The sequence below is a fragment of the Mustelus asterias genome, chromosome 7, assembly GCF_964213995.1.
Source record: "Mustelus asterias chromosome 7, sMusAst1.hap1.1, whole genome shotgun sequence".
Classification (NCBI taxonomy): domain Eukaryota; kingdom Metazoa; phylum Chordata; class Chondrichthyes; order Carcharhiniformes; family Triakidae; genus Mustelus; species Mustelus asterias.
In genome coordinates, this window is record NC_135807.1 from 38,506,440 (window position 1) to 38,529,443 (window position 23,004).

The window sequence follows — 23,004 nt, forward strand, 5'->3', positions numbered from 1 at the left end:
GATATACTGTGCTACACGTGTTCCTTCTTCCTACATTAATCAAAATTCATTGGAACATAGGACATTGGTCAACTCCTTGAGACTGCTCCGCCATTCAATATGATTGTGGTCTCAACTCCACTTTTTGGTCTGCTCCCAATAACCCTTGGCTCCTTTGTCTATCAAAAATGTCTCATTCTTGAATAAATTCAATGACCCAGTCTCTATTGTTTTCTGGAGATGAGAATTTCATGTACTAATGACTGTCTGAGGAAAGAAAAACCTTCTTATTTCTGTTTTAAAGGAAGACCTCTTATTCTTAAACTGTATCTTCTAGTTCTAGACTCCTCCACAAATGGGAACATCCTCCCAGTACCCATCCTGTCAAGTCCCCTCAGAATCTTCTATGTTTCAATAAGATTACCTAATGGGTGTAGGTCCAACCTGTTCAACACAAGATAAGCCTCTTATCCCAGGAATGTGTTGAGTGAACATTCTCTGAACTGATTCTAATGCAAGTATTTTTTTTAAAAAGGAGAGCAAAACTGTACATATATCCCAGTTGTGGTCTCACCAAGGCCCCTTACAGTTGCAGTGAAACTTCCTACATTTATGCAAGAGGTGCCAACATTCCATTTGCTAACCCAATCACTTACTGCACACTAATGTTTTGTGATTCATGTACAGGACACCAAGATTTTTTGATTTATTATTGTCACATGTATTAGTGTACAGTGAAAAGCATTGTTTCTTACACGTTATACAGATAAGGTAAAGTTTATTTATTAGTCACAAATAGGCTTACATTCACACTGCAATGATGTTACTATGAAAATCCTCTAGTGGCCACACTCCGGCACCTGTTCAGGTTCACTGACGGAGAATTTAGCATGGCCAATGCACCTAACCAGCACATCTTTGGACTGGGAGGAAACCGGAGCACCCGGAGGAAACCCATGCAGACACGGGGAGAATGTGCAAACTCCACACAGTGACCCAAGCCAGGGATTGAACCCAAGTTCCTGGCACTGTGAGGCAGCAGTGCTAACCACTGTCATATTGTTCATAGAGAAGGAAAGGAGATTGTGCAGAATGTAGTGTTACAGTCATAGCTAGGGTGTAGAGAAAGATCAACTTAATGTGAGGTAGGTCCATTCAAAAGTCTGATGGCAGCAGGGAAGAAGCTGTTCTTGAGTTGGTTGGTACACGACCTCAGACTTTTGTATCTTTTTCCCAAAAGGAAGAAGATGGCAGAGGGAACATCCGGGTTGCGTGGTGTCCTTGATTATGCTGGCTGCTTTGCCGAGGTAGCAGGAAGCGTAGATAGTGTCAGTGGATAGGAAATTGGTTTGCGTGATGGACTGGGCTTTGTTCATGACCCTTTGTGGTTTATTGCAGAGAGTAGAAGCCATACCAAGCTGTGATACTTTCTGGTTGTATGCTTTCTATGGTGCATCTGTAAAAAGTTGGAGAGAATCGTAGTAGACATGCTAAATTTCCTTTGCCTCCTGAGAAAGTAGATGTGTGGGTCGGCTTCAACTACAATATTGGCATGGAGGGACCAGGACAGGTTGTTGGTGATCTGGACTCTTAAAACTTGAAGCTCTCAACCATTTCTACTTCATCCCTATTGATGTAGACAGGGACATATCCTTCACTATGCTTCCTGAAGTCAATATTATTCTCCTTCTGTTGTTGACATTGAGGGAGAGATTGTCAACACACGGTTCACCAGGTTCTCTTTCATATACTGTCGCGCGTCATTGTTTGAAATCTGAACCACTACAGTGGTGTCATCAGCAAACTTGAAAATCAAGTTGGAAGGGAATTTGGCCAGAGTCATAGGTGTATAAGGAGTATAGTAAGGGGTCTGAGGACACAGTCCTGTGGGGCACCAGAGTTGAGGATGATCATGGAAGAGGTGTTGTTGCCTATTCTTACTGATTACGGTCTGTGGGTTAGGAAGTCTAGGATCCAGTTGCAGAGGGAGGAGCCGAGCCCCAGGCCACAGAGTTTGGAGACAAGTTGAAGGAATAATGGTGTTGAAGGCTGAGCTGTAGTCAATAAATCGGAGTCTGACATAGGCGTCTGTTATCTAGGGTGTTCCAGGGTTTAAGTATAGGACCAGGGAGGTGGCATCTGCTGTGGACCTGTTGCAGCAATAGGCAAATTGTAGTGGATCCAGGCAGTCTGGGAGGCTGGAATTGATTAGTGCCATACCTAACATTTCGAAGCACTTCACAATGATGAATGTCAGAGCCACTGAACAATAGTTATTAAGGCATGCTGCCTGGCTTTTCTTCGGTACCAGGATGTTGGTCGTCTTCTTGAAGCAGATAGGGACCTTAGATTGGTGTAAAAAGATGTTAAAGATGTCTGCGAATACTCCCGCCAGCTGGTCCATGCAGGATCCGAGTGCTCATCCAGGTACTTCATCCGGGCCAGACTTTTGAGAAGGCTGCTCGGACATCTGTGATGGTGACCTCGGATACAGGTTCTTCTGGGGTGGAGGGCGTGCTCTTGCTGACCTCTTGCTCAAAACGGGCATAGAATGCATTAAGCTCATCAGGGAGGGGTGCATTGGTGCCAGCAATTTTACATGCCTTCATCTTGTAGCCTGTTATGTCTTGCAGACCTTGCCATAGTCTGTGGGAGTCCATGTGGCTAGCCCGGGACTGTCTTTTAGCATCTTTGATGGATCTCCATAGATCATATCTGGCTTTCTTATATAGTCCTTTTGGTATCTTGTCTGCTTTCTTGCATCTTTGTAGAAACTTGATGGCTGTGTTGATATGCGCGATCTCCTTGGAGATCCTCTCCACTTGGAGCCGGCAGTTTGCGGTGTCGATGGTAGTTATGATGTGGAGATGCCGGCGTTGGACTGGACTGAGATCTCCCACTCACCTGACGAAGGAGCAGCGCTCCAAAAGCTAGTGGCGTTTGCTACCAAATACACCTGTTGGACTTTAACCTGGTGTTGTTAGACTCCTTACTATGTTTACGCCACTCCAAAGCCAGCATCTCCACATCATTTCTTATACAGGTCAGGGTCTTCAGCAAACAGTGGATATTCCTGTTCATCCATGGTTTCCGATTGGGAAACACATGGATTTATTTATTTGGCACACAGTTACTGTAGTAGCGTACTCGTTCAGGTTGGTCGCAAAGTTTTTAAATACTGACTCGAAGCAAACCCGTAGATCATCATCCAATTCCTCAGACCAACATTACACGACTTTCTTTAATGGATTTTCCCATTTCAGTTTTTGCTTGTAAGCCAGGAGCAGGAATACAGTCTGGTGGTCCCTCTGTATCTTTAAATTCTCCAACCTCTCTCCATTTAAATAATATAATGCTTTTCTGTTCTACCTGCTAAAGTGGACAAATTCACATTTTCACACATTATACTCTACCTGCCAATTTTTTGCCCACTCACTTAATTCATCTATATCCATTTGGAGGCTACCTCCTATGAATAACTTACTTTCAACCCACCTTGGTGTCATAATCAAATTTAGCAACCACACATCATTCTACTTCCTGTTGTAACTCATTTTTTTCACAGATTCTCAACATTGAAAATCCTTACTTCCCTTATTTTCAGTTCATCCAGCAATATGCAAGTTTTAAAAACCAAAGTGATCACCTCCTCCCTCTTTCACCTAACTCCAGCTGCACTCTAATGCAAGGAGGCAGCAGTGAAGGAGCCCTCCTTTAATGGTTCCTAATTCAAGGCTTCTGAAACTGGATTAAACCAGTTGTCTAATTAAATAGTTTCAGCTGAGCGAGCCGCTTCTCGGCCTTTTGGCTAAGATCAAGTGTAGTATGGATTGGATGCTGCACTTGGTTGAGGCCATTAAGTTACATTTAAGCTTTATTTTCATATGAAGCAATTTTTTAAAGCGGCATCTTGGCCTTTTGGCTAAGATGCAAATGAGATCAAGCCTTGGAGGAGGAAGACCTGCACCTCCTCCAATCAGCTTGGCTCATGTAGATCAGGCCCAAGACAAAGGTTGCATACCCTGTCTTGTCAGCTTGGGTCGGAAATGTCTCAACTTGTTGAGACTCTGAATTGGACTTGTTTTGTTTGAATTGGAAAAGTATTAAAAAAATAGTTTCAGCTGAGAGCCTGTAAACTCCTGGTTTAAAGCTGCAATTAAACTTCACCCAATGAAAAGAGCAACTTTTAGTTAATTCTAAATTAAAGAGCAAACTAGATTTTAGATTGAAATTTAGATTAAAATTGGCCCTTAAATTAATTTATTCCTTAAAATTTACCCCATGAAACTCTCTGTTTCACCAAAATCCTGCTGCACTCTAATGCAACAAGGCAGCATTCCATTCATTCACTGTCGCTGGGTCAAAATCCAGGAATTCCCTCCCTCCCACTGTGGATGTACCTATGCCTCAGGGACTGCAGCAGTTCAAGAAAGCAGCTCACCACCCTCATCTCAAGGGTAACTAGGGGTGGGCAATAAATGCTGGCCTAGTCAGCGATGCCTACATCCTATAAATGAATAAAAAATATTGGAGGCACCATCTTTCAATTGAGACATTAAACTAAGGCTTCATCTAGTTGCTCAGGTGGATGTAGAAGATCCCATGACACAATTTGAAGAAAAGCAATGGTGTTCTCCAGATCTCCTGCCCAACATGCATCCTTCAATCACTAAAACGATGACTTAGTCATGAATCTCATTGCTGTTTGATGAACCTTGTTGTCATGTTTACTTACATTATAACATTGAATGCACTTCAAAAGCACTTCATTGGCTCTGAAGTCCTTTGGGATGTCCTGACCTCATGAAAGGTGCTATGTTAGTGTCCATTTTCTTTCTTGCTTTCCCTCTTTCAGCAACTTGAATGAAAACAATCATAACTGTAAGTTTAAGTACTGTGAAATGCAACAGATTAACTATTTGTACCTGGCCTAGATTTCCCAGGTGTTACCTCAGGGCATATTTAAAGCGATTGAAGAAGTACAGGTACAAGAGACATGGAGATATGGTTCAGATCATAAAGGGATACTTCACTTTCAGATGGTACGGAATTGACTGCAGTGCTACTGTGCCTGAGAGAAATATCAACAGCAGGACCATAAGCTTGTAATAGATGGAAAGAGAAAAAACAGAAAAAAACAAGAAGGTAAAATGTTCAGTTGTTCTTGCCCACAGATTTTTAAAGAGGTAGAAGAACAGGCAGACCTTGCCCTCACCATATACGTCTCTTACCTGGAGATCTACAATGAGATGCTCTTTGACCTTCTGTCCAGCCTGCATGAAAGTCTGGGCTCCGATAGCCATATGACTGTAGTGGAGGACAACAATGGCGTGCAAATCCGGGGGCTTTCTGTCCACCGGGTCAGCACTGAAGAAGATGCTCTCAACTATCTGTTTGAGGTATGTGAGAAAACTGAAGAGAGGTGGGCAAACCTGGGAATGGAATCAAGGATTTGGGGCGGGGGGATAATGTTCTTTGTAAACTGTGCTACCACTCATCAAACTCATAATTCCCAAGCAGGCTGCTCATAATTCCATCTCTTTAAATTAAAGTGCTTGCATATAAAATTTAATGGGGCTGAATACTTAAATCGTTGTACTCCAAGAAAAAAGGGATTTGTTGGGGGGAAGTGGATTTAAAAAAAAATACACCTCTATACCTGGCAAGGTCAGTATTTGCTGCCCGTTTGATGATTTTCATGGAAGGTTACAGACCTGAGTCATTAACTCTGTCTCATAGATGCTGCCATGACTTGCTGAGCATTTCTAGCATTTTCTGTCCTTTCATATTTGCAACAACCTCAATATTATGCTTGTGATTTGGAACAGTTGATCTGTGTTTGGTGGCATTTGTTGAGTACTTACTGGGACACCAGGAGAGCTCACAGCTGTTCTTGAAATAGTGTGAAGAGACCAATAACAGATTGGAATAGACAAATACAACCTTGGTTTACCACCTTATCAATGGAACTTATAACAATATAGCATTCCCTGAGTGGCAGAAGAGAATGAGGCTTTATTACACTTGATGTAGTTCAGCCAGATCGGTGTTATATTGTTATGTTATTCATGAAAAAAAGAACTAATTGCAGTGAGAATAAATATCTCATGGTGCCATATTAAATGCTGCACTGGGATCACATGGAGAGCAGGAAGAAATACACTTAAACTTCCCACATCTAAAGTGTGATTATTTCTAACTTTTGGAACTATATCACCGTTCCTTCATTGTCGCTAGGTCAAAATCCTGGAACTCCCTGTACAGCATTGTGGGTGTATCTGCACCACTTGGATTACAGCGGTTCATTAAGAGTTGGGCGATAAATATGGGCCTAACCAGCAATGCCTACATCCCCTGAACAAATAAATTAAGATAAAACTTAAGGGCACCAGAAAACATAACATTGGGCAACAGATGATTAAAACAGTTGTGCAACTGATCAGTTCATATCTGCATCTCTTGAACTTGAGGGAGCAAAAGTGGTTTGCTGTATTGAATGAAGAGCTACAAGCTAATTAATTGGGTATTTCAAAGCGCTGCTGTAAATGAATGAAGGAGTCAGTTTTTCCTGGGATGTGCACTGAGGGAAATGGTGTTAGAAGGAGGAAGTGGAGAATGGATGGTGAAAGCTACAAGGAAGTGATTGGAGATGGCCTTCCCATTCATTGAGTCCATGGGAACAGAGACGCTGATGGAGAGTGCTACTTTGTGGGAGGTGTTGCTCTTCAGATGAAATGGTAATTTGATGCTCTGGTCAGGTGAATGCAAATGTCACTATTTAAGAAAGAGCTGAGGAGTTTTCCCTTTATCAACATCACCAAGCACAGATTTGAATAGACCTTCCTTGTTATCTGTAAAGACTTGCTATGCAATTAAATTGGCTCCATTGCCTCCAAACAAAAGTGACTACACTTCATAAGTAGTTTGAAGGCGCTAAATATATGCATGTTATTTATGAAAATTCTGCACCTTGCATTTGATACTTTTTCAAAAAGGTTCATGTCTTCTTATTCATCATCATCAGCTTCTGTTCTAAATGTTGAAGGAAAATTTCAGTGGAACAGAGCAGAGAAAATTAAGGAAAGAATGCTGGTGAAATTATGACAGATTTTGATGGAGTAAATTGGGAGAGGTTGATTCTGCTAGTGGTGGGATGGTATCCAACAGGCACAGATTTAAGACGAATGACAAAAGATAAAAAGGAGTGGGAAATTAGGAGAAATTGTTTGCAACAAGTTGGAATGCCCTGACTGAAAGTTTATGGAAGATCGTTCAAATTAACTTTTAAACGTGAATATTGATGATAAGTCGCCAAAGCCTTTCATCTTGCTCTCATCAGGACAAACACAAGAGGGCCAAATTTCAAACGGTCACAACACGTTCCAGTACAAGAGAGTGCAAAGGTTTGGATTGATAATAATCAGAGTCTACTTACCAACCAATCAGCACCCTGTTGCATTTTCATCTGTACTACCAAGTCACTATTTGTAAGATGAATTGGATACATATCTGAAAAGGAAAATTTTCAGGGCTGTGGAGGAAGAGTGGAAGAGTGGGACTAATTCTTCATAGAGCATAATGGCCTCATTCAGTGTTATAAGTTTCTATGATTCAGCAATGGGCAGTGAGACTGGCAGAAGTCAAGCGGTGAGAGTTTTAGCAGTCACTTCACTTGCACAGTCAGTTAGAGGAGCCCAGCCATGGATGAATTCAAAGTTAAAATATTGTTATAAATACCTAGTTCATAGTTCACAGTAATACTTTAGAGGCATTTTTTACTTCTGGGCAGATTAAAGTTTAACTAGAAAATGGGATAAATATAACTAATGCAACTTGAAGGTTGGCACCATATTGATTTAAGGCATTAAAAGCTAAAAAGGTAAGATCCTAAAACAACAGTGGAGATTATTTAGCTAGCGAATTGGAGACAAGAGGGGCAATTTTCCCATCCTGCCCAGCATGGGAATCGTAGTGAGCGGGGGTGGACCATGCATAAACCCGTTGACAGTTTTGGAGCAAGCACTGCCAGAAAATCCCACCCGAGGTGTCTATACTGCTTGGAGAGAAATGCAGCCGGGAGGTTATTTTGTTTTGGGAGTTAAAGCTACAATTAATTTAAAAATCAGTGAGATGTGGAAGGCTAGGTTTTCATGAAGATGGATGGAGCTTAAGTAAGTCCTAGGATTTCAATTTATCTGTGTATTTGCTGGGGAGGTAGACACTGGGCAATATGCAGTTATTGAGGCGGTCCGAGTTGGAGCAACTTTGAGGAAATTCAAAGGCTTGATCTTCAGAAGTGAAAAATTTGGAGTCCTTCGTGAGGTAGACAGAGTTTCAAGAAGTTTGGTTGACTCCACAGTGTTTACCGACATCTGGTTGGGTTCTTAAGATATCCATAGGATCTGTCGTGGTTACAATTCCTATTTGTTGTACAGTGTGCTGTATTGGACCACTGTACCTCACATTAACTTTGAATGTTCGAATACAAAATAGATATTGTAAATTGCTTTCTCTTTTTGACTTTGTATGGTCAAGTTTATTTTTGTTTGTTCAAAACCTGTGGCATCTTGAGGCTTCTCTTCGCGAGTGTCTTCAATCGCAAACTCTGTTGACAAAGCGTTACTGTTCCCTAAAGTGTTTGTACCAAAAACCTGGACCCGGTGAAGGACCATAATAATATCTAAACAGATAGAAGAAAGTGACACAGTGACCTTGTTCTTTTGCTTCCACCCAGAAATGTAGAGGGAGACGCTGAGAAAAACTTCCACAGGTCAAGTCTGAAGCAAAGGAGGCAATCACCATCTAGTGGTAGGATGGAGTATTCCAGTTAGGCCCATTTAATCCACAAACTGAAATTCTGGGGGTGATTTGTGAAACATGCACTATCAAGTGAACAATCTCACTGCACATATTTGCAACATCAGGAGTGCGCAGACTGTGATCTTTCACTATGCTCTGTAAACAGACTAAGAGTCTAACCAGCAGAAGCTTGGAAATAGCACTCTTGCTTTTAACTTTGAATCCCAAAGTGAACTCAGCAGGAAAATAAGCTAGCACCTAGCAGTATTTTCATAACACTGCAAACAGTTATTCCATGCTTTATGTGCAATTCTTCTACATCACCATTTTGTGGCATGCAATCATGCTTCTAACACCAGGCATAACTTCACATGCTCCCAATTTCGATATTAGCACAAGCATCAAAACTATATTGTCCATCATTACTGAGCCACCAGATTGCCCTGGAGTCTTACAATGAAAGTTTAATCTCCCTGGGAGAAAAGCTCACATTACCCACGTCTCGCTTGAGTTGCATTCACAAGAAACGGGTGCAGTGGGTGAAGAATATGTGCCCCTGTCGTGTGCATTTGACCAGTAAACAACACGGCAGATAGAGAAGCGTTTCCTCGTATTTCCTCATGTCTGCATCATTGACCAACTGTTAAGAGGTTTGATTTGTCATAACTCCAATAATGAGTTTATGCTGGCTAGGGTGGGCAGTTAAATGATGAAATCGACAAGAATGTGGACCAGCTAGAATCAGCAATTCGAACAACAGCCTGATTGTCCACAGGAAACTCAATGGGTGATCAATTAGTAAGTTACATGATGGAATTCAGGGTACCACTTACATAATTGTAACATAAATCTTTCCATTATAGGATTAAAATCACTGAAAACAGGTGTCAATAATCGGATCATCCATGCATAGATTATACTCTATTCCTATATTTATACAGGTCATTGTATCCCCGTATTTATATTGGGTAGAAGTCATAGGGATAGAAGGTGCTCTGGAAGAAGCCATAGTATGTTGCTGTAGTGCATCTTGGCACATATTGCTGCCACTGTGAGGTGAAGGGAGTGAATGTTTCAATGGATGGGGTGCCACCCTGGATAGTGTCGAGCAAGTGGAATAGATTCCATCACACTCCTTGTGCCTTGTGGACAGGCCTTGAGGAACAAAGAACAAAGAAAATTACAGCACAGGAACAGGCCCTTCGGTCCTCCAGCCTGCACCGACCACGCTGCCCGACTTAACTAAAACCCCCTACCCTTCCGGGGACCATATCCCTCTATTCCCATCTCATTCAGGAGTCAGAAGTTGAGTCATGCACAACAGAATTCTTAGCTTCTGATATTTATATGACTGGTGGAGATAAGTTTCTGGCCAGTAGTGACTCCTAGTGTGTTGATGATGGGAATGGCATTGACTGTTCAGTGGAGTGAGATTCCCTCTTGTTGGAGATGGTCGTGGCTTGGCACTTGTGTGGCAAGAATGTCACTTTCCATTTATCAGCCTTAGTTTGACTCTGTCTTGTTGCGTGTGGACAGGGGCGGATCCGAGGAATTACAAATGGAACCACTTGAGAGTAAACTGATAGGGAACTGATTGGCCTGCCTTAGAAATTGATAAACACCCACAGCCATTCTGCTTTTTGTGGACAAGATGTACCTCGACAATTATTCATATTGCCAGGTAGATGTCGGTGTTGTAGCTATACTGGGACAGCTTGGCTAGAGATACAGCTAGTTGAGGAGCAGAAATCTTCATGGCTACAGCGGGGATACTGTCAAAGAAAACAAAGAACAGTACAGCACAGGAACAGGCCCTTCAACCTTCCAAGCCTGCGCCGATCACATTGTCCTATCCAGACCAACCGCTTGTATCCCTCTATTCCCCGACTGTTCATGTGTCTATCCAGATAAGTCTTAAATGTCACTAATGTGTCTGCCTCAACCGCCTCACTTGCAGTGCATTCCAGGCTACCACCACCCTCTGTAAAAACTTCCCCCGCACATCTCCACTGAACCTTTCCCCCTTTACCTTGAACTTGTGCCCCCTTGTAACTTTCATTTTTCCCTGGGAAAAAGCTTCCAACTGTTCACCCTATCTATGCCCCTCATATTTTTATAAACTTCTATCAGGTCGCCCCTCAGTCTTTGTCTTTCCAGGGAGAACAATCTTAGTTTATTCAATCTCACCTCATAGCTAATACCCTCTATACCAGGCAACATCCTGGTAAACCCTTTCTGTACTCTCTGCAAAACCTCCACATCCTTCTGGTAGTGTGGTGACTAGAATTGGACACAGTATTCCAAATGTGACCTAACCAACGTTTTATATAACTGTAACATAATTTGCCAACTTTTATACTCGATGCCACATCAGATGAAGGCAAGCATGCTATATGCCTTCTTCACCACTTTTTCCACCTGTTGCCACTTTTAAGGATCTGTGGACCTGCACACCCAGATCCCTCTGTGTGTCGAGGCTCCTGATAGTTCTGTCATTTATTTTATAGCTCCCACCTGAATTGGATCTACCAAAATGCATCGCCTCGCATTTGACCGGATTAAATTCCATCTGCCATTTCTCCGCCCAATTTTCCAGCCTATCAATATCCTGCTGTATTCATTGACAATCTTCATCACTATCTGCAACTCCAGCAATCTTAGTATCATCCGCAAACTTGCTAATCAGACCAGCTACGTTTTCTTCCAAGTCATTTTAATATATTACAAACAGCAGAGGTCCCAGCACTGATCCTTGCAGAACACCAGTAATTACAAATCTCTAATCAGAAAAACACCCTTCCACCGCTACCCTCTGTCTTGTATGGCCAAGCCAGTTCTGAATCCAGCTAGCTAGTTCACCCTGATCCCGTGTGATTTAACCTTTTGCACCAGCCTGTCATGAGCTACCTTGTCAAATGCTTTACTGAAGTCCATCTAGACAACATCCACAGCCCTTCCCTCGTCAATCATTTTTGTCACCTCCTCAAAAAACTCAATTAAATTAGGGAGACATGACTCCCCTCGTACAAAACCATGCTGTCTGTCGCTAATAAGACCATTCAGTTCCAAATGTGTATAGATCCTATCTCTAAAAATCTTCTCCAACAATTTCACTATCACTGACGTCAGGCTCACTGGCCTATAATTACCCGGGTTGTCGTTGCTACCCTTCTTAAATAACGGGACAATATTGGCTATCCTCCAATCCTTTGGCACAAAAGCAAAATGGATAAGAGGGCCAATCCATGGCTTACAAAGGAAATTAGAGAGAGTATCTGATCTAAGGAAGAAGCATACAGATTGGCCAAGAAAAATAATAGGTCTGAGGATTGGAAGCAGTTTAGAATTCAGGAAAGAAGGACCAAGGGATTGATTAAGAAGGGGAAGCTACAGTACAAAAGTAAGCTTGCAAGGGACATAGATAATGACACTAAGAGTTTCTATAGATACGTGAAGAGAAAGAGGTTGGTGAAGACAAATGTATGTCCTCTACAGACAGAAATGGAGGAATGTATAATAGGCAAAGAAATGACTGAGCAACTGAATACATACTTTAGTTCTGTCTGCAAAAGAGGACACAAATCAAATGCCAGAAATGTTGGAGAATGCAAGATTTAGTGAGAGTGAAGAACTGAGAGAGATCAATATTAGTAGAGAAATGGTGGTGGGAAAATTGGAATTGAAGGCGGATAAATCCCCAGGGTTTGATAAGCTACGTCCCAGAGTACTTAAGGAAGTGGCTCTAGAAATAGTGGATGCAATGGAGGTCATCTTCCAGGATTCTATAGACTCTGGAACAGTCCCTGCAGATTGGGGGGTAGCGAATATCACTCCAATAATCAAAAAGGGAGGTAGAGAGAAAACAGGGAATTATTAACATCGATAGTGGGGAAAATTCTCGAATCCATTATCAAGGACTTTATAGCAGAGCATTTAGAAAACTGTGGCAGGATCAGACAGAGTTAGCATGGATTTATGAAGGGGAAATCATGCTTGACATTCTTTGAATGTGGAATTCTTTGAAGATGTAACTAGTGGAGTTGACAAGGGGAAGCCAGTCGATGTGGTATATTATGGACACCTGGATGTCCTTTTGCAATTTGATTTTTCAAGTTTGCTGACGACATCGTTGTGGATCGGATCTCAAACAATGACGAGACAGAGTACAGGAATGAGATAGAGAATCTGGTGAACTGTTGCGGGCAACAATAATCTCTCCCTCAATGTCAACAAAATGAAGGAGATTGTCATCGACTTCAGGAAGCGTAAAGGAAAACATGCCCCTGTCTACATCAACAGGGATGAAGTAGAAAGGGTCGAGAGTTTCAAGTTTTTATCTGTCCAGATCACCGATGACTTGTCCTGGTTCCCCCCATGCCGATACTATAGTTAAGAAAGCCCACAACGCCTCTACTTTCTCAGAAGACTAAGGAAATTTGGCATGTCAGCTACGACTCTCTCCAGCTTTTACAGATGCACTATAGAAAGCATTCTTTCTGGTTGTATCACAGCTTGGTATGGCTCCTACTCTGCCCAAGTCCGCAAGGAACTGCAAAAGGTCGTGAATGTAACCCAATCCATCACGCAAACCAGCCTCCCATCCATTGACTCTGTCTACACTTCCCGCTGCCTCGGCAAAGCAACCAGCATAATTAAGGACCCCACGCACCCCGGACATTCTCTCTTCCACCTTCTTCCGTCGGGAAAAAGATACAAAAGTCTGAGGTCACATACCAACTGACTCAAGAACAGCTTCTTCCTTGCTGCTGTCAGACTTTTGAATGGATTTGCCTTGCATTAAGTTGATCTTTCGCTACACCCTAGCTATGACTATAACACTACATTCTGCACTCTCTCGTTTCCTTCTCTATGAATGGTATGCTTTGTATAGCGCGCAAGAAACAATACTTTTCACTGAATGTTAATACATGTGACATTAATAAATCGAATCAAATATTTGGACTTTCAGAAAGCATTTGACAAAGTCCTACACAAGAGATTATCGTGCAAGATTAAAGCGCATGGGATTGGGGGAAGTGTATTGAGATGGACAGAAAACTGGTTGGCAAAGAGGAGATAAAGAATAGGAATTAATGGGTGTTTTTCAAATTGATAGGCAGTAACTAGTGGGGTGCCACAGGGATCGGTGTTGGGACCCCAGCTAGTCACAATATATATTAATGATTTGGATGAGGGAACAAAATGTAACATCTCAAGGTTTGCAGATGATACCAAGTTGGGTCGGAGATTGAACTGAAAGGATGCAGAGATCCTTCAGAATGATCTGGACAGTTTGGGTGAGTGGGCAAATCAATGACAGATGCAGTATAATTTGGATAAATGTGAGATGATTCACTTTGGAAGCAAAAACAAAAAGACAGATTTTTATCTGAATGGTTGTAAACTGGGAGAGGGGAGTGTGCAGCGGGACCTGGGTGTCCTTGTGCACCAGTCACTGAAGGTAAGCATGCAGATGCAGCAGGCGGTAAAGAAGGCAAACTATATGTTGGTCTTCATTGCGAGAGGTTTCAAGTACAGGAGCAGGGATGTGTTGTTGCAAATATACAGGGCCTTGATGAGGCCACACCTAGAGTATTGTGTGCAGTTTTGGTCTCCTTTTTTGAGGAAGGAGTGCAGCAAAGGTTTATCAGGCTGATTCCGGGGATGGCGGGACTGATATATGAGGAGAGAGATTGACTAGGTTAGGATTGTTTTCGCTGGAGTTCAGACAAATGAGGGGGGGATCTCAGAGAGACTTATAAAATTCTAACAGGACTAGACAGGGTAGATGCAGGGAGGATATTCCCGATGGTGGGGGAGTCCAGAACCAAGGATCACAGTCTGAGGATTCAGGGTAGACCATTTAGGACGGAGATGAGGAGACATTTCTTTACCCAAAGAGTGGTGAGCCTGTGGAATTCATTATCACAGGAAGTAGCTGATGCAAAATATTGAATGTATTCAAGAAGCGGCTAGATATAGCACTTGGGGTGAATGGGATCAAACGTTATGGGGAAAAAGCAGGATTAGGCTATTGAGTTGGACGATCAGCCATGATCGTAATGAATGGTGGAGCAGACTCGAAGGGCCAAATGACCTCCTCCTGCTCCTATCTTCTGTGTTTCTATGTATCCTCTGGGACCTCACCTATGGCCAACGAGGAAACAAAGATTTCTGTTGGAGGCTCCGCAATTTGCTCAGTAATCTGGGATAGATGCCATCTGGCCCTGGGGATTTGTCTACCTTAATGCTTTTAATACACCTAACACTTCCTCCCTCGTAATGATGACATGTCCTAAAGGGTTTACATATCCCTAACTTTTGCTGAATGCAGCATGCTTAGACACTCCTTAATATAAGGTGGAGCAAATTGAGTTGGCTGAAGACTGGCACCTGTGATAGTGGACCTGGCCTTCTAATATCTCTTTGCACTTTGTTGACACTGCTCTGACTGTTCCTCTTTAATGTTACAGGGTGAAACCAACCGAATCATTGCATCCCACACAATGAATAGGAACTCCACCAGGTCTCATTGCATCTTCACAGTGTATGTTGAGGTAAGCTCAGTTTTGATTCTTTTTATTTGTTGTCCTCTGAGCTATTCCTTCAAACAGGAATAGATTTGTTACTTACAGACTGATCTCCCAGGTTACCTGAACAGATTCTACATTTGACAAAGGGTCATCTGGACTCAAAACGTCAGCTCTTTTTTCTCCTTACAGATGCTGCCAGACTTGCTGAGATTTTCCAGCATTTTCTCTTTGGGTTTCAGATTCTACATTTATTTAACTTTTATTAATTTTGTAGCATAAGCTAACAGGATAAATGCAGAAATTAGTGTTGTGTGATATTACATTTTGTGTTGTAAAGTAAACTCTGTTCACAGAAGTTTTATAAATAATGGCTGAAATGCTAATAAGTTAGGATTTATGCGCTGGATAAATAATGGAAAAAATGGTTAACCTGTCTTAGAAACTGATAAACACCCCACAGCCATTGTGTTGTCATTGTCTAGTGCTGGCTTGTCCAAACTGTAAGGCCTCTCTATGTGGCTCCCAGAAAAATTGTTGAAAATACCAGTAGGACGCGGAAGTGAGTTGAAGATTTCTGCAGGGGACTGCTCCTCAAATCACAGCCTGTTTCTCTCCCATATTTGCTGCTGACAGGTTGATAGGCTCAATTGTTCACCACCCTTCCCTTTGAAAAGATTGGAGATGCATTGTCAAAAAACGGGGGATTTTTGCCCCCATTTTCAGCAGGTGGGAATGGCAGAGAGAATGAAGAATCAAGAGGGAGTTCCAAAATGGCTGTTATGCCAGAGTGATTTCCCCGCTCAATTTTTCCTGCCCCCCCCCCCCCCAACTCCCCCACCACCTCCCCCCAGAAATGTAACAGGGTTCCCGCCATGCAGTGACAGGAACCCTATTTGAATATATTTTAATGTCATTATCTTGCCTTCCCAGTATAAAACCCCCAATGTGGGAAGGTCCCCCCTCCCCACCAGCACAATGTAACATTGGCTGTGTTCCCAATAGGTTTTTAAAAACTGGAAACTGATAACAGAGCCCACCAGGGGCACACAGGTCAACACACCTCCCGGGGGAGGAAAGGGTCATGCTCAGTCAGTACGCTGGCACAGACCCCCTGCACCCACCCAGAGCCAGTACCAGAAGGCCATGCCAGGGGGGTTGGGCTTCTGTTAGGGAGGCTTGGAGCGGAAGGGAGAGCATTCCCTGTCCGGGGAGGGGAAGGCCGTTGTTCCATGTCATTTTTAATGTTTTTTTATATCCAGATGCCATGAGCCTAGATAGATTGCTTGCAGGGCAGGCTCAGTCAGAGCATGACTCGCCAGCATGACATCATGCAATCTGCCTCCTGGATTATTTTTCAAAGTGTTCAAAATTTTGGCAGGAAAAGCCGATAGTGCAGCCAGCAGATTACACACTGCTTTTCCTGCCTGTTCTGACACTTTGGAAAAAAAAGAGAAAATTCCGCCCCTGTTATGAAACCCTTCATTCTGTGTGTTCTGAGTGTCCCCATGAACTTTGTAACTTTTTGGAGTAGAGCCTATTTCAATGCTGATACTAAGGTTTTTGCCTCGTGACAAGGGTGGGACCTGCTGCAAGTGTGTTGATATGTTCCCCAGTGGTTCACAGGTCAGAGACGAGCATTCAATTTTAGTCAGTCATTTTCTAGTCGATCATTCGTAATCCAAAGACAAGTGAGGGGACAGGGAGTTCAAAATAGTGTCCCGGAGATGAAAACACATAAAGGGACAGGAGGAGGCCCCAAGAAGTGTCCTAGAGATAAGGACCAAGGGATGGGGAGAGGGAGAGGTCTCAAGAAGATTCCCAGGTAAAGCACATTGACAAGGGACAGCAACAAGTCCCAGTTAAGAAAAAAAGAAAGGAGCAGAAAAACAGGAAGAGATCCCAACTGAAGAAAGAACAAGAACAAAGAACAATACAGCACAGGAACAGGCCCTTCGGCCCTCCAAGCCCGTGCCGCTCCCTGGTCCAAACTAGACCATTCTTTTGTATCCCTCCATTCCCACTCCGTTCATATGGCTATCTAGATAAGTCTTAAACGTTCCCAGTGTGTCCGCCTCCACCACCTTGCCCAGCAGCACATTCCAGGCCCCCACCACCCTCTGTGTAAAATATGTCCTTCTGATATCTGTGTTAAACCTCCCCCCCTTCACCTTGAACCTATGACCCCTCGTGAACGTCACCACCGACCTGGGGAAAAGCTTCCCACTGTTCACCCTATCTATGCCTTTCATAATTTTATACACCTCTATTAAGTCTCCCCTCATCCTCCGTCTTTCCAGGGAGAACAACCCCAGTTTACCCAATCTCTCCTCATAACTAAGCCCCTCCATACCAGGCAACATCCTGGTAAACCTCCTCTGTACTCTCTCCAAAGCCTCCACGTCTTTCTGGTAGTGTGGCGACCAGAACTGGACGCAGTGTTCCAAATGCGGCCGAACCAACGTTCTCTACATCTGCAACATCAGACCCCAACTTTTATACTCTATGCCCCGTCCTATAAAGGCAAGCATGCCATATGCCTTCTTCACCACCTTCTCCACCTGTGACGTCACCTTCAAGGATCTGTGGACTTGCACACCCAGGTCCCTCTGCGTATCTACACCATTTTTGGTTCTGCCATTTATCGTATAGCTCCTCCCTACATTATTTCTACCAAAATGCATCACTTCGCATTTATCAGGATTGAACTCCATCTGCCATTTCTTTGCCCAAATTTCCAGCCTATATATCCTTCTGTAGCCTCTGACAATGCTCCTCACTATCTGCAAGTCCTGCCAATTTTGTGTCGTCCGCAAACTTACTGATCACTCCAGTTACACCTTCTTCCAGATCGTTTATATCTAAGCATCTAGTGAATGCTTAGATGTCTGCCAGAAAAAAACTGTTTGAAACTGAGTTAACCCAAGCAAGAAGGCTGGGTGTCGTGACAGTGGTAAACCTTCACTGGGTTCCTTTTTGCGTCTGCAACAGTTGCTGGGATAAAAGGATTAGTGTGAGTTTGAATAATTTTCTGGCATCTGTATTGAAATCTTTCTAAACTTTTTGTCCAGTGTAATATAGTTTTTTTTTCTTATTTAATAAATGTTTGATTCTTTTGATAAAAGCTCATTAGCAGACTGCTGTGAATATGTGCGATAACTGCCTTCCACATTTAAAAATAAGTCATGATCTATCAAAGCAATTACCACTCTGGGATCTGACTTATCTATTATTTATTTATTGTTAGTGTCACAAGTAGGCTTACATTAACACTGCAATGAAGTTACTGTGAAAATCCCCTAGTCGTCACACTCTGATGCCTGAGGGAGAATTTAGCATGGCCAATGCACCTAACTAGCACATCTTTCGGACTGTGGGAGGAAATCGGAGCACCCGAAGGAAACCCACGCAGACACGGGGAGAACGTACAAGCTCGACACACAGTGACCCAAGCCGGGAATCGAACCCGGGTCCCTGGCACTGTGAGGCAGCAGTGCTAACCACTGTGACACCATGCCGCCCCATCAGCAAACATCATAACAATATGAATATTCAGTTCAGGTCATAAGAATACTTTAGTTATGCCATCATGTAAGTAGATATAGACAGTGTGACTCTAGGGTAAAGGATCATTTAGTGATTGTCACTGGGATCTGGCTATCATGGGAGCTGATGATTAGTTTAATGTGTTCTTACCTACTCTTTCAGTTAGTATAGAGTTATAGAAACCCTACAGGGCAGGCGGAGGCCATTCGGCCCATTGAGCCTGCACTGAAAGCATTGATTGACCTACTGACCATTTCCAGCAATTTCTGTTCTTAAGAAAAATCTCATTATGTAGATATCCTTTCATTCTTCTCCTTTGTTTGCAGACTCGATGGAAGGCCGATTCAGAAGTCAAGTACTTGGCTTCAAAGCTCAACATGGTGGATCTTGCAGGTTCTGAGCGCTTGGGAAAGACAGGAGTGAGTGATAATCAAAATGCTTCATTCCATTTAGTAGTTCTCCTATATTGTAGGAAGAAAAATAATGATTATTACTGCAGAGCCCAAGCTTCTGGTCATGACAAAACATTAATTGAGGGTTAAACAATTGTGATTGTTGCTGTTACATGCTTACCATCATAAAGTAGTTCTTCAGCTGATGGAGCTAAGTAATGGTTGATTGATCATGAGCTATTTGATAATGGTTCATCTTCAAGTACTTGTACTGTATTAAAATTATTTATGAAATCAGATTCCATTACCTTTTCAGACATTCCACATCCCAACAACACTCTATGGGAAACAATTTTCATTTTCCCTGTAGATTTTTTGCTAATAATTCTAAATGTATGACCTCCAGTTATTGCCTCACCTACAGGAGGGAATAATTTTCTCAACCTGCCAAAGTCTCTCATCATTTTGAAAACCTTGATGATGAAAATCCAAGGGGAATAGGCCTAACTTTCTGCACCCTTTCTAAGCAAGGATTTTACATTTTTCTTGCAGAGTCATTCCCAGAAATACCTCCAATACTCCAACTGAGGCTCACCATTATGACATTCAAGCATCATTGCTTTGATTTATACCCTATTTCTCTATTTTTTAAACTTAAGTAACTCATATGTCTTTTAAATATCTTGTCAACTTGCCCTGCCACTTTTAAGGACCTCTGGAAATGCATCAAACTTCTCTGTATTGAATGTCCTCTGCCATGTTTTCGTCCATCCTGTCTGTCATCTGAAACCTATAACTGTCATCATCACTATCTATGCTACCTTGTCAAATTTTAATTTAAAATGTTGTTCCCTACAGTCAAATCTAGATTATTTATAAAAGTCGGATCTGAATATATTCAAGGCCAAATCACCAATATATATAAAGAACAAAAGCAAATCCAGTATTGTCCTCTGGTATGGACACTTCCAGCCCTTCTCCAATCTGATCAACATCCATTGACTGTAATTATGTTTTCTGTCTGTCAACCCCTTTCTGTCTATGCTGCTACATTTTGTCTTATTGGTTCTTGATGGTTGAACTCAAAACCTCTAATTCAAAGGCAAGAAAGTCACCACTGAGGCAAAACAGACACTTATGCGCAAATAAGTAAACATGCTTAACTTCCATAGCACTGATAAACCGCGGACAAACTACAAACAAGAATTTGCAAAACCCTAACATCCTTTGTGCTCTTTCAGTCTGAAGGACAGGTGATGCGGGAGGCTATGTACATCAACAAGTCACTCTCCTTCCTTGAGCAGACCATTATTGCTCTTGCTGATCCCAAGAGAGGGCATATTCCATTCAGACAGAGCAAGCTCACACATGCGCTGAAGGACTCTTTGGGTAAGTGCGTAGAATAAAAAAAGAACAGATAGAAGAAGCATTAGAGAATAAAGAAGGGAAATAAGAGGATGAAACAAACAAAGATTTATGCTAACATAGTGGCTAAGTTACTGGACTGCTATGCAGAGGGATGGGACTTCTAATTCAGTGAATGCAAATTATGATTCCATCACGCAGTTTTAAATTTGAATTAAGTTTTGTAAAATGATTTGGATACCTGATTGGAGTGTCATTAAAAACTCAACTGATGTATTATAGTCCTTTTAGGGAAGGAAATCTGCTGTCCATACATGATCTGGCTTATAGCTGACTCTAGACAGATGCGGTTGACTGCTCTATGTATAATACCATTACAATGAAGGTGGTTCACTGCCACTTTGTAGGGGGCAAGTATGATTTAGCAATGTGTGGGCCTCACCTCCAGGCCTTCATTCTGAATGTGAATTAAAAAGCGTTAGACCCAAATGGTAGCTCTGCCATTACTATATGTGGTGTCGATGGTAGCCATGATGTGGAGATGCCGGCGTTGGACTGGCGTAAACACAGTAAGAAGCCTCACAACACCAGGTTAAAGTCCAACAGGTTTATTTGATAGCACAAGCCACTAGCTTTCAGAGCGCTGCCCCAAACTTGAGTTTGTGTCTTTATATGCCCTGTTTGTGAACAGAACTCCCACTCACCTGATGAAGGGGCAGCGCTCCGAAAGCTAGTGGCTTTTGCTACCAAATAAACCTGTTGGACTTTAACCTGGTGTTGTGAGACTTCTTACTGTGATTACTATAGTGGATCAGAAAAAGTGGGTCTGGGAGATATACTGCCCCTTTGCATGCAAACAGTGAGTGCCAAGCTGCAGCACTGCTGAATTTTCCTGGTGGCATTAACAATTCTATCTGTCACCCAGAGGATTAGAGTGTCATGAAATGTTACCAGAGAAGATCACTGAAGCAGCCAAAAGGAATAAGTTGAAGAGACAGTTATTTATGAGGTTAAGAGACCTGGGTACGGGAGGAAGATTTTTTCTGAATATCATGTGAGTTGGGAACAATGTTACACAGAGCATCCCTAAGATATAATTACATGTAGCTGAGAGAGGAAATCTGAATTCCACTTTCCAGCTGTTAGTCCCTAGTCTTGTAAGCCATAGCACTTCCCATGCATCTTAAATGTTGAGGACCTCTGCTCCTAACACCTTTTCAGGCAATGAGTTCCAGATTCCAACATCCATACTGTGTGAAAACATTTCCCCTTGAATCTCATCTTTTCCACTTCTCCCTGTGTTGTTTGTTATTTAGAAACATGATGTGGTCTTTACTGTATTAGCCAATGTTCATTCACTCCCAGTGACCATTATAACGTAAGTTGCTGAATTGGATATCAGAAACAAATCAATGCTGTCCCAATTATGGGGAAAGAATTGCCCTCACCACTATGTCTAATGATATATATGTATTACAATTAATCTAAAAGAGCACATAATTTTGATATCATGACAGTAATTCTCCCCTGTTAACTTAAGGTAACAGAAATAGTATTCAACAGCACAGTGGATAAACAATAAGAAATGTTACAGATAGGAAAAGACCATTCGATATCAGTCATTCCTTCTCAACGTAACAAGTCATCTTACTGTATCCCTGATCACTTCTCTTTTCAAACCTAACCCATTTATACCATCCATTTCCATGGCTTTACCTGGTGAGTTTTTTGTCGTCCTTTAAGTGAAAATAAATTTCCTTTCTTATTCTTGATTGCCAAATAGTTAATTGCATACTTGGGGCTGGATTTTGCCAGCCCTCTGGGGAAGCACTGCAGGGCGGGTGGGAAGTGAGGCCTTCCTTCGTGAGTATTTTGTGGTCCATGGAGGGGCCCTCAACAGCCATGGCCACCCTCACAGCAACTTCCTCCGACCACTGACCTGATTGGAATGGAGGCCTGCTTCCCAACATCATCTCTGGCAGGTGTAGTCCCATCTGTGGCTACTGCCCCCAGTGGCACTGATGAACTGCTGGTCCTCCAATTGGCTGGCAGCTCCTGCGAACAGACGGCCAAACTTTAAAGGGGCAAGAGGGCTGACAGCAATGAATTAGCAGTGTCACCAATGGCTGAGACAGTTTCGCTGATTGAATTCTGTTCTTAGTGTGTAAACCTTTTGGCATAATTTGCTGATCAACTTTACAAATTCATGTTTCAGTTTTTTAAAGTGCTGTGTTTAAAGCTGACACCTTGCTGTCAACTCTCTTTAGGTGGGACCTGCAACACCATCTTAGTGGCAAATATTTACGGAGAGGCTTCTCAAATTGAGGAAACGGTAAGAATCATACAGAGACATGGAATCTGTATTTGTCCCTGAAGGTACTGATTGGCTTAAG

At 42.4% G+C, this 23,004-nt stretch overlaps 1 protein-coding gene and 1 pseudogene across 1 annotated transcript in view; both read left to right on the plus strand.

Annotated features, from left to right (window-relative positions):
- Positions 1 to 23,004, plus strand: part of kif9 (kinesin family member 9) — a 95,838-nt gene that overhangs the window by 10,085 nt on the left and 62,749 nt on the right. Inside the window, exons 4-8 of the mRNA XM_078215902.1 lie at positions 5,154 to 5,378; positions 15,252 to 15,335; positions 19,181 to 19,273; positions 20,488 to 20,635; positions 22,879 to 22,943. Of these exons, the coding sequence (XP_078072028.1) occupies positions 5,154 to 5,378; positions 15,252 to 15,335; positions 19,181 to 19,273; positions 20,488 to 20,635; positions 22,879 to 22,943 (615 nt within the window). The remainder of the gene's footprint in view (positions 1 to 5,153; positions 5,379 to 15,251; positions 15,336 to 19,180; positions 19,274 to 20,487; positions 20,636 to 22,878; positions 22,944 to 23,004) is intronic.
- LOC144496180 (U2 spliceosomal RNA) lies at positions 3,768 to 3,978 on the plus strand (annotated as a pseudogene).